Raw genomic sequence first — 12,577 nt, 5'->3', positions numbered from 1 at the left:
GACAATGACATGGTTTATTGTTTTCAAATTAATATAATAAATAGACAGTAAGAATGTATATCACAGCACACGTCTCTCCTGGGTATAACAATGAGGGGTAGCTGCTCCCTCTCACACTCTTAATGACCGGGCTGGATTCTGGTTCTTCAGATCTCTAGGCTACACCCTGCCCTGCTCTGGAGGTCAGACAGCTACTGTAGGATCAGATGGACTGAACCTCTGACTCCCTGCTCACAGACTGGGGTGCAAACACTGAGCTGAACAAGAGCACAGACTGAACAGGGAGCCTTCAGTCACAGCAGCACAAGGGGTACTGATAGCTGCAATCCACATCACCCCATTACCTCTGGAAGGATATTGACCATCCCATCAGCCTGAGCAGGGAGCCTGTGATTGATTCTCAAAGTGGAAACTGCTAGATTCTTCACCACCAGGACCTATTGAAGATCTAATCATGCTTCCCTCTTTGAACCTGAAGGTCTACACTGAATTAAATGAGAACACAGTCTGAACAGGGTCCTCACCCTCACAGCAGAAGAAGGCCAACTGATTGTTGCAGCCATAGTCATTCCATCCATCAGTCTTACTCATCGCCACACACTTCTCATCCCCTCCCCAATTGTTTGGTTCCCCGTTTCTCCAGTTGTGAAATGTGTAGCTATCCCCCTGGTGTGACCACTTCCAGGGCTCATTGAACAGGCCTATCCAGAAGCGCTTGCCCTGCGCTTTCTTCACTAGGTCTTCATTTTCAATGGCACTCTTTATACTGACGAGGTCGGTGTGGTGTTCTCTACAGTACTGCTGAGCTTCAGTCCAGGTTTTCAGTTCTTCAATCAGGGTGTATCTCTCAGTGATGTTGCTGGTCTCTGTAAACACAAGCAGCAGATCAAAATCAATGTCATCTGTGGAGGTGCGCTGGCTCTCCTGTTGTATAGTGATTGAACCCGAGTCACACTCGGCTCAGCTATCAAGGTCCTGAAAAGCAGCATCTCTAGCAGTGCATGGGAGTCTCTTTAGTTTATGTCTGAAAAGTATTTAATAGCAAAGTGGGGGATGGGAGAGTCTATTTAATAATTTAGGAATAATGACCGTTCTTTTTCAATTTATTCATATTTTCCTCACAGTCGATGCACAATCAATATGAAGCAAACAGTGTCATTATGACCCCCCCCCCGTACTGTACTTTCCTGTACTGGCTGCCATTTGTCTGTTTTGAAGTCAGCCTGTTCCAATGACAGTTTCAACATTCTAAACTCTGAGGGCGTTGACTGTATGATAATGAGCACTCTACTAGGAACCTGATTGGTTGAGGCAGAGTTCCGGTGGCTGTGGTATTAATTATTTATATTATTATACATGGTGAACAATAATTTCCTATAATCGTTGCTATTGTACAGTCTTATTGTACACAGTGATGGTGCGAGACCCGTATGTCATAAGATTGCCTGTGTATGATAAGCAGGATGATAAAACTGCTAACCTCAATCTCTACAAACAAACTCTACCACCAGTGCATGATCACAACAACACTGTTTAGAAGAGAAAGAAAAGCTACATTTGACACGAGCAACGAGACTGGATCATCACTGTGGAGGCTGTACCTCATGAAACATGGCATTTATGTAGCCTAGTGTTGGTTAGGGAAGCACCTGCCAACCGAGCATCTGTTGTGCTATCAGGTGTGTATGAAAGTCTGTCAGATCCTTTGCTCACGGTGACTGAAACTAATTTGCAAAAGGGAGATGCAGCTTTTATATATTTCAGAATACCTGTCAGACCTCATTTGCATAACAAACAAATCAGTCATGTGAGGTTCAGCCCACTACACACAATACAGCAAAACTACAACCCTCTTTATCACCTTTTATTCAAATACAAATAGTTATTTAACTGCTAAACATATTTCTTCTACATGTCTAATAAGGGCCACATATTTAAGACAAGGATTTTGCTGTCTGGAATATAAACAATCTAAACAAAACAATAAGAACATTTCTTTGAATTCACATTTTCTTAAGTTTCTTATGAAAGAAAAAAAAAATCATGAGAAAATATGTTGTGAATAACAAATCTTAACATTTTCTTAATAACAAACTTAGAAAAATGCTGGATTTAAGAAGATGTTTCTTCTTTTGAACGTTTCAAGATTATGGCCCCTGTGCAGTATCCAGGGGACCTGGCTTCATCCCCCAGTCCAGTCAGCTGTTTCATTAACAAAGGAATTGAATCTCAACTCACCGCTGTAACACATGAAATAGTTTCTCTGACCGCAGAATAAATGCTCCCACTCTCCCTCTGAATTCACTGAAGCACAGAAGAGGTATGGTTCCCAGTTAGTGTAGATGACATCACCTCCACTGGACCACTGCCAGTTCTCTTTGTCACGATACAGCCCGATCCAATACCAGTTATATAAACTAAGAAAAGGTATAAGACCTATAAGCTTTTTAACCATGGCCTGGTCTTGAATGCTGGGCAAGTCTCTGCCTTGCTTTCTGCAGTAGCTCTGAGCTTCCTGCCATGTCTTCCCAGTTCCTTCATAGAAACACTGACCAGAGGAGCCGCCTGGGGAGAGGGAACAGCACAATAAAGATGAGTGAAAACGTGTTCTTCACAGAAAAGATTTCCACTGGAAATGGAACCAACAGTCACAGAATGCTGGTCTTGTAAGAATGTAGGACACTAGTAAAACTGTATGTCTTGTTATTATAGGATATTGCACAGCACAATACCTTAAAGCCTAAGGAAATATAACTGGGGTTTTGTTTTCCCTTTTAACCCCATTTAGACCCTCTATGTTTGATTCTCAAAGTGGAAACTGGTAGATTTGTCACCACATGGTTTACACTGAATTAAATGAGAACACAGTCTGAACAGGGTCCTCACCATCACAGCAGAAGGCGGCTAACTGAGAGTTGCAGTCATAGTCAAACCATTCACCAGTCTTACTCATCATCACACAGTTCTGATCGCCTCCCCTATTGTCTGGTTGCCCATTGTCCCAGTTGTGAAATGTGTAGCTATCCCCCTGGTGTGACCACTTCCAGGTCTCATTGAACAGGCCTATCCAGAAGGGCTTGCCCTGCGCTTTCTTCACTAGGTCTTCATTTTCACTAGCGTTCCTTATACTGACGAGGTCGGTGTGGTGTTCTCTACAGTACTGCTGAGCTTCAGTCCAGGTTTTCAGTTCTTCAATCAGGGTGTATCTCTCAGTTATGTTGCTGGTCTCTGTAAACACAAACAAACAGCAGCTGAGAGGCTGGGAGGGGAGCTGGCTCTGAACCCAAAACAAACTGTTTTCATCAATCCTACAATTTATCACAGTGCATCCTGTCTACAGTCAGGTACATCTGTGTGTTATTTAAAAATAAGGGGCAACATTCTCTAATTGGCTAATTTACTCCTGTTTCGGTGTTCTCAGTTTGGTATTGTAGATCACATTGCAGACCAATTGGTATTCTCAGTAATAAGTTTAAGTCTGTGAATGTGTAGACACTGGCTATCACTAATTAATCAATGTAATTTACTCAGTATGAAAATACAGAGACACAGGTTATTACTAATTAATCAATGTAATTTACTCAGTATGAAAATACAGAGACACAGGTTATTACTAATTAATCAATGTAATTTACTCAGTATGCAAATGCAGAGACACGGGTTATCACCGTGTGTAATCTACTCAAAGTGTGCCCGACACAGGAGACAGTGATTGGCACCTCCACTTCAAACAGTGTCTCAGCTCTGATATGACTAGCCAATCGGAAACGCTCTCTGCCCTCCCTTTGATCTGAAAGTCCAAGTCAAAGTTGTCCCTTCAGAATGGCTGCAGAGCTGTATAGTTGATGTACCACATCTCTGGTTCCCTCAAGACGTCCTGCTTTACCTGAAACTGAACTATACCAACGGGAAGTACATGCAAGTATCAAGCTAATGGTTATCAGGGTATGAGATATGTAGTAAAATTACTATCGAAAATAAAATCATACACAAACAGACACATACACGCACAGACACACAGACAGGACACAGACACACAGAGACACACACAGACACAGACAGACAGACAAACAGACACAGACAGATTACAGACAGTCAGACACACGCAGACAGGACACAAAGACAGACAGACACACACAGGCAGGACACACACAGACAGACGCACACACACACACAAGACACAGACACACACACACAGAGATCATCGAAAGGCAAAGTCAATCTACTGCTGACAATGTGAGAAGAATCCAAAGATGCGATTGCATCCAGATTTGCCACTATGCTGCTGTTGGGGGCGACAGGCCCTCAAAGATGCTGAAATCCAAAAGGACAGAAGAAAAACTCTAAGGGCTTTATGTATGATTGATTTTTCAACCTGAACTGAGAACTAATGGTTTACACCAAGTCCACAAGTTAGCGTCAACTATCAGCAAGTTTGAACATCACCACTGAGGGACACATCAGTCATATCCAGGATATTATCGTCGATTGGGAACTGACAAGTGATCTGCATAATAAGGCCAGACTGCTCTCTCACACTTGTAGACACAGTACAGGAGTGGACCAGGAAAAACATTGAGAAACTGTGCGCTGCCTTAACAGGGAAATGCTTCAAGTATGGTGATCCCTGCACAGCCCTGCACACAGCCTGTCTGAGACAATATGAGAAGGATGAGGACCCGGTGATCCATGCACAGCCCTGCACACAGCCTGTCTCAGACAATGTAAGAAGGATGAAGACCCGAGAGACTTCTACAAGGAACTGAAACTCCTTTACTATGCAGGTGAAGCACATCCAGGGAACAATGTAGACAAGAGCGTCAAGCTGCTGTTCATACGTAACCTGTCTGCAGAGGTCAGAGTTGCTATGAGCACAGTGGTAAATGCAGACAACTCAATGCCCAGCATCCTGGAAGCTGCAGAGAGTATGGTGAAATATACAGATACCCGGCCCAATACCAGCAGCACTCAGGTACTAGGAGATGAAGCAGAGCCTGACTTTCCTGGATCTGAAAGAAATTAACTACCACAGAACTCCCAGAGAAGATTTCAGCCTTCACACAGCAAACCCCAGCCCAGAGGGGAAGGTAAACCTGACAGCCCTACACCTCACCAGAGGAGGGAACACAGTGTTATAGATCCATCCATCTATCACTAATGAAATGTAGGTATTTTTTGAAACGGCCTCTGAAACATACCAAACACATCTAATAACTGTATGTTTTTGTATCCTTTCAAGGGCAACTTGTATTCAGGGTTTTGACTGAAAATATTTGCAAGCTGAAATAGTTTGAGATATTAGCAGCTGTAGGAGTGGGTGGATTTGCAAACTCATACAAGCTCCCCTCACAGGGATGCTTAATAATTATAATAACTAAAATGAATGAATAATCAATAGCAATAAAACAACAATTATGTCTTTACCTTTGTAGCACATGAAGGCTTCCTGAAGGTTGCAGGGTAAATCAATCCACTTTCCATCTGAATTGACTGAAGCACAGAAGGCGTCTGCCCTCCAGTTGGAGTAGATGACATCATCGCTGTTAGACCAAATCCAGTTCTGTGTGTCATCACGATACAGCCCGATCCAGTAATCCCCGAGAGAAGCTCCTGTAATATTTAAGAGCTGCTCTGCATCTTCCTGGCTGTGCACAGTGGCCAGGTCTGTGTGCTTCTCTCTACAGTAGCCCTGAGCTTCAGACCAGCTCTTCACAGTTTCCACAAACACGTGTTTTCTGATCTGGTTGTACGCAGGCACACAAAACCCTGATAAAGAAAAAACAACATGATTAACACTAGAACGAGCAAGGCGGTCATTTTGACAATTTTTGGGATTTTAATTTAAATATTAAGATAAGGAGCTGTGCTTTCCTGACTTTTCCTAAATATATGTACTAATTACCTTGACAAAGAAAGAATCGCGTAGCTCCAAAAATTAGTGAGATAAAATACTGTCATACCTATTCCGACCAGGAGCAGTCAAATTGACCGCTGCATAGAAAACCTATTATAACAATGAGGTGATGCGGTATTATTTGTATTCATCAGTCAGGACTTGCAGACATGTATTGAAGTTTGATTATATCAGTCTGCATTCCTCAAGTGAGCGGTCTGTTGACATTTCTATTGTTTCAATGAGCCTCCTGATAGCCCATCAATCAGCCTTGACAGCTCACTGTGGCAGGCTGTGTGCGGAGCGGAGCGAGCCCATTGTATATGGAGCAGGGGAGCGGAGCGGACATTTCCAGCCTGCTCTTCCACAGCACTAACAACTGAGCATGGTTTGATTTTACATGTTCTGCCAGGGAATTTGCACAGAGAATTAAAGAAAAAAGAAGCAGTCACTATACAGTATTTTCCATCATGCCTGTGCATGATAACCATTCATTTTCCAGTTTCAAACCAAAATTTCATCTTAAGTGGACAAGCGGTTCGCTACACATTTGTAACAATGTAGGTGTGACTGACAGACAGACAGCCTCCATATGCCTCCCACAGTACCGATCAATAGCTTGTGCTGAGCTGAGCAGATATAACTGCAGCCAGGTCTGCTCTGTAGAAGTGGAGCAGTGCAGTAAACACACACACCCAGGAATCACATGTTAGTTTCACAGTGAACGTGATTGAGGGACACTACAGCTTTAAGAACTGCGTTAACTTTTCTGAGAGAGAATGTGGAAAATATCAAAGCAAACAGTAAGAAAACCAGAAATAAAGGAAACCCACCTGCAAGCAAAAGGATGAGCAGCCCCCTCTCCCCCATCACAGCAGACTCTGCATTAGAAACAGAAGACTTTCAATTAATCACTTTCATAGAGGGAAAGCTTCAAATATAAAAAACAGCAAAACAAAATAAAAAACAGAATACTCAATCACATTGGAACCTCAACAGAAATGTTGTTGTTATTATTAGTAGTAGTCCTATTTGATGACCAACAGGAGGACTATAACAGCTTTCACTCAGCACATGGTGTTCCAGGTGGTCTCCCATCCAAGTACTAACCAAGCCCAACCTTGCTTAGCTTCTAAGATCATCCTAGATGAGGCTTACTCAAGATGGTATGGCTGATGTAATAGCTGATGAAAAAAATGCTAATCAGCATCCCCTAATCAAAAAGGCGGTGCTAACACAAACCCCCCATTAACTATCTAACAAATAGTACAGGGTTCTCCTCATTGCAGAGCGGAGGGGGGTCGAGGAGAAATCAAAGATCCTGTTCAGGTTGTTCTCGAGGGGAGGCTGAGGAGGGTCCAGCAACTTTGGTTCAATCAGCAGGACTGGCTCTCCGGTCCTAAGGACCCCCTCGAGATACCTGTTTGAGGGCCCTGAGGGGGAGGTGACTCGGAGGTGTGCGGTGCTGGCGTGGATGGTTTTGCGCTCTGCTTGAGTTTAGGGCACCTTTTATTTTGGTGCCCCAGGTCTCTGTAGTGGTAGCACTGCACCTCCTCCGAGGAGAAAAAAATCACACAGTTGGCCTCCACAGTTTCCCTCCCTGCCAGGTGGATGGTAACTTGACGTCAGAAGGACAGGACGTGGCGGAGGGGCTGGTCTTTGCACCCTAGGGGGATGGGGTGGATCGCTGTTTTCAGCTCCCCTAGGGCCTGAAGATGGGGCTTCAGAAGGTCATCCTTTAAGAAAGGTGGGACGTTCGAAAGGACGACCCTGCTGCCCAACCCCTCCGTGAGTTCTATGAAGATGTACATCCCAGCCCAGAATAAAAAAGGAGACTCTAAACTAGGAGGGCTATCCTTGCCTGTTATATATTATTTGGCTGCAAGGATATATTCGGCAATATCGGATTTTCAAAAATGTTAATGCCGGTTGTGCGCACATGAAACCATTTGGAAAACAATCTGACAATTCAGATCTCCTAACTGGTCCCAAAGAAAAGTGTTTTAAAAAAGAAAACAAATAAAAACAGTTATTAAATACACTAAATGTCTAGTATAATGTTAGGATTAGACAAGGATTATTTAAAACCAGAGAACAAAGATATATCTTCCACAAAAAGAGAGGCAACTAACAAGACCGTGAAGTAACATGTCCACTGTAATGAGAACATCCTTCCTGCTTTCCATCATCGGTGTGTTATTGATTGATAATAATACTATTACTAATAATAATAATAATAATAATAATAATAATAATAATAATAATAATAATAACGGTCATCATAATCTGTGTTAGATAGCGTCTTTCATTATAAGGATCCTAAAGCTCTTTACAATTAAAAAGCCATAAAAAAAAGAGCATGCAACCGCAAATAAAAACTAAAGCTTAAAAAACTCTGATAACAACCAAACACGTGTGCCCTTTTTACACACAATATAGTATCCCAAAGCTCTTTTACAACAACAACTATAGAGACCATACAGACATCACAGAAACAAGAAACAAGCAAATTAAATTAAAAAAGAGAAAAAAAACACATTAAAATCTGACACGTCACAATTAAATATATGCAATACACAAAATGTATGCAATAAAATAAAGAACAGAAGGCTTTATATTATAGCCTAGTAAAAACGAGTGTGCAGTGTCTTCGTATACACACAGATAGGATATTAAATAACTTCCGCTGTATTATAAGATTTCATAATTATTTTCAGCAAATCGAGAGATGCTAGGAACGCAGGACCGATGAGGGAGGCCGTGCCTGTTGTGGAGCAAATGCTGCTTTTCATCGAGTCTGTCGCATAGTGTTTAGTTTGTCAGTTTTGGAAGAAAAAAACAAGGTCAGCTGTTATGCTATTATTCACTTAGTTTACTTTAGAAATTTATTAAATTAATCAAAACGTGTTATTATTATATGATAACATTCTTTAAAATATGCATTCGTCCTTTAATAAACAGCTGTCACATGAATTTCAGTTTACGGTGCCGCTTATCAATTTCAGTGCAAGACTCCAGTCACTGTTTAGCCAGAGAGCATGCGCAGACGCATAAAAGGAAAAGTCGCGTCAGGAACATTAAAGGATTAAGTATTGGGGAGAAATCAAATAGGCTATTCAAGACAAATAACAATGAAGAGGGACTGTGGAAAATGCTGTTTCAGCAAAAACAGTGGGTGGACTGTGTCCACCCTTCCAAAAAAGTGAGTGGACTGCATCCACCCGCGTCCACCCCTGAGTCTAACACTGTGTGCACCACACCCGCGTCCAGCCCCCAGTCTAACACTGTGTGCACCACACCCGCGTCCAGCCCCCAGTCTAACACTGTGCGCACCACGAGTGAACGGCCAGCCTTTTACCATCGCTGCTTCAGGTTGCGCTCTGCAGTAGAATCACAGTGCCACCTTGTGGCTGAAATAAATCAATGCACCAAGGGGCGTTTCAAATAAAGTTCTGTCTCCTGTGAGTTGTCCATCACCCTTCCACAAACTGTTTAAATTGAGGAGCTCTGAAAAAGTGCCAGTAGTCGTAGTAATAATAATAGTAGTATGATAATTGTTGTTGTTGTTGTTAACATTATTTTAGTAGTAGCATTGATTATGACAACACAGTCCTTTAATATGTGGATAGATAGATAGATAGATAGATAGATAGATAGATAGATAGATAGATAGATAGATAGATAGATTTATTATTATTATTATTATTATTATTATTATTATTATTATTATTATTATTATTATTTCTTAGCAGAGGCCCTCATACAGGGCGACTTACAGTCATAAACAAAAATGCATTTCAAGAATCACAGTACAAGTATTAATACAATTAAGAGCAAGATAAAATATAATGACTTCGATAGATAGATAGATGATCTTTGGTGAGTTACAGGAATATAATTCCAGACAGGGTTTCTGTGACGTCATAAATTATAATCCATGGATACCCTTGTGATGCTAACGAGGTTCATCAGTACAGTGTTTTTTTAACGTCGTGTTTCAGCGCTGTACATGCGTTCTGTGTCGTTATCCATTAGTGCTTCAGCTTCATTTGGATGATCGCCTTTACCTGGTTTTAATTTTCCGTTCCTCTGAGATACGAATGTACCAGCTTTACAATTACTTTTCATTTTTTTAAAAACATATTCTCATTTTGCTGCTCATTAAATAACATTTCTGTACAATGGGTGTTGTCGAGTGATTGAAAACGAGACGTTTTGTGTTTGAATTGAAAGTGGTGGTCCCGAGGAGTCGAATGAGTCAAAGTTCAAGTATATTTTCCTCTAGAGCAGTGGTTCCCAATTCCGGTCCTCAAGTACCCCTGTGTCTGCTGGTTTTTGTCCCAACCAAGCACTGTTACTTAATTGAACGCTAACCTGCGCTCCCCCTCGAGTCTAACCCTGCTAGTTCAGTAGCATTGAGGACTCTGTTTGTGAGCTGCGGCTTTAATGACGCTTTCAACACCGCTCCATCCTAGCACAGGTACAGACTGCGCGAGTTCCTGCCAGAAATCAAATCTCCCTGATTTATTAACCTGAATACTGAATATGAATTATATAAAAATGTAATTAAATAAAAGATTAGATGACCTAACTAAATAAAATACTATTCGCTCTGTTATCTGCATAACAATATGATTCCACTCTAAGCCAAGCTGTTTGAGACACGGGATCAAGCTTTGTAAAGATCCAGTCAGATCATTACTGTGGGAATAATTGTAAGTGTTTTCACACATGACTTTCCTGGTTTGGTTTCTCCTATCGTTTAGCGGACTGTCTCGTATGAATTGTTTGAATTTCACATTTATTAGGACATGTCAATACTTTACAATGCTTTCGTATTTAAAATGGCAAATATGATTTTAAAGAGTAGGGGGTTACTTAACTCGTTGTGTTTGAGATTTTTAAAGTCGAGTCGAGTTTGTAATAGGCGTTGTTTAAGTCTAACTGCACAGATTTGCAGCTCCAGAACACCGCTGCTAAGCTGCTATCATGCCGCCCGCACTGTGACAACCAGGCGCTTTACACATCAATCACTAACTCGATGAAAATTAAACACACAAAAAACGTTTGCCTGCAACAGACATTCATATATTAATATACCGAATCCACTCCCGGTGAATCACTTTTACTAGGAATACATGTTTTAACCAAACGCGATGGCAATAGACAGAATAGTGCGATTTTTCATTACGATTTTTTAAAAACAAAAATCAATGAATAAAATATAAAATACTATATGAAGTAAATTCCCCACCATAAATAACTTCAAATTGCATGGATTTTCCGCGCTGCCTTCTGTATGAGTCCTGACAAAGTGGACACGCCCCTCACTGTTTTCTGTAGGAGTCTAACGCTGGTTGTTATGCGATGAAGATTAAAACGTACATGTACTATTGCATGAAGCAAACAATACTATATGGAATACACATCACCAATTAGACTGATTTCGTTTCACTATGTTTGCATAAAGACCCAATATTGCACTTTGAAGCATTGAAAGCATCTGATTTGAATGTTTTCTTGGCAGGTTTGAGTCGGGTAAGCAAGGCTATGCAAAGCACAGCACATCCTCCAAATGACTTTTTATGCTGCTACAGATTGAATTGAATATATTTCTACAGTTTATATATTTTATGAAGAATTCCTGCTCAAATGACTCCCGCATTTAACCCTTAAACAGACTTAAACAGAGTAGGGCTGTATAAGAAACACATATGCATCTAAAACAATACAAAATAAAAATATTAAAAAGCAATACATCTCAATATAATGATAATAGTAATAATAATATTTTTGTTGAGTTTATTTCCTATAGAGTAGTAAACTCCTTCTGCAAGAAGCAGCTATAAATGTAAAATGTTCAACGTGGGCTATTGAGGAAACTGCCTCCTTAAAATCTATATTCAAAACCGATTGGGACACTGGACTTTCACATATAAACATGCTGCTGTTTTTAATGGATGTTAGTAATCTACATACAGAAAAATACATCTAGATCATGTTTTTGGAAAGTCTTACCTTAGACGCAAAGCAGTGCCGAAGTTTTGTCCCTGGTCTGAAACGCGCTGACACTGTGACGCTCAGTTTAGACATGCTGTGATATACTGAGCATGATGGGTGGAGACAACCTGCACAGCCAGTGACGTCATTCAGCATATATATATATATATATATATATATATATATATATATATATATATATATTAAAATATACAACAGCACCAAACATGATTAAGACAATTACCCCACGTTTTACCCCACGTTTTACTATCCGTGCTTCAATGGGTCCTCTCCTGTTCTCTCTCTACACCCGCTCCCTGGGCCCCCTCATCGCATCCTATGGTTTCTCATACCATTTCTATGCTGATGATGCTCAGATTTTCCTCTCCTTCCCCACCTCTGACCCCACCATCTCCTCCCGTATCTCTACCTGTCTGTCTGCTATTTCCTCCTGGATGCACTCGCATCACCTCAAACTCAACCTCTCTAAATCTGACCTCCTTTTCTTTCCCTCCTCCTCCCACTCCTCTGATCTCTCTATCTCTGTTCCTCTGGAATCTACCACACTCTCTCCCTCTTCCTCAGCTAAGAACCTTGGAGTCACCCTGGACCCCTGCCTCTCTTATTCTCAGCACATCTCCACTCTGGCACGCACTTGCCGATTCTTCCTGAGCAACATCCGAA

The 12,577-nt window shown here is 41.2% G+C and overlaps 1 protein-coding gene across 1 annotated transcript; it reads right to left on the bottom strand.

Moving 5' to 3' along the window:
- Positions 1 to 231: 231 nt before the first annotated feature.
- LOC117414324 (macrophage mannose receptor 1-like) lies at positions 232 to 5,553 on the bottom strand. The gene is made up of 5 exons (XM_059013028.1): positions 5,425 to 5,553; positions 2,887 to 3,228; positions 2,239 to 2,565; positions 525 to 866; positions 232 to 257 (listed from the first exon to the last, which is right to left on the bottom strand). The coding sequence occupies exons 1-5, from the start codon at positions 5,435 to 5,437 to the stop codon at positions 232 to 234; spliced, it is 1,050 nt and encodes a 349-aa protein (XP_058869011.1). The 5' UTR covers positions 5,438 to 5,553.
- Positions 5,554 to 12,577: the final 7,024 nt, after the last annotated feature.

Source organism: Acipenser ruthenus, chromosome 45 (assembly GCF_902713425.1).
Source record: "Acipenser ruthenus chromosome 45, fAciRut3.2 maternal haplotype, whole genome shotgun sequence".
Taxonomy (NCBI): Eukaryota; Metazoa; Chordata; class Actinopteri; order Acipenseriformes; family Acipenseridae; genus Acipenser; species Acipenser ruthenus.
This window is presented reverse-complemented; position numbering and strand designations above follow the sequence as displayed.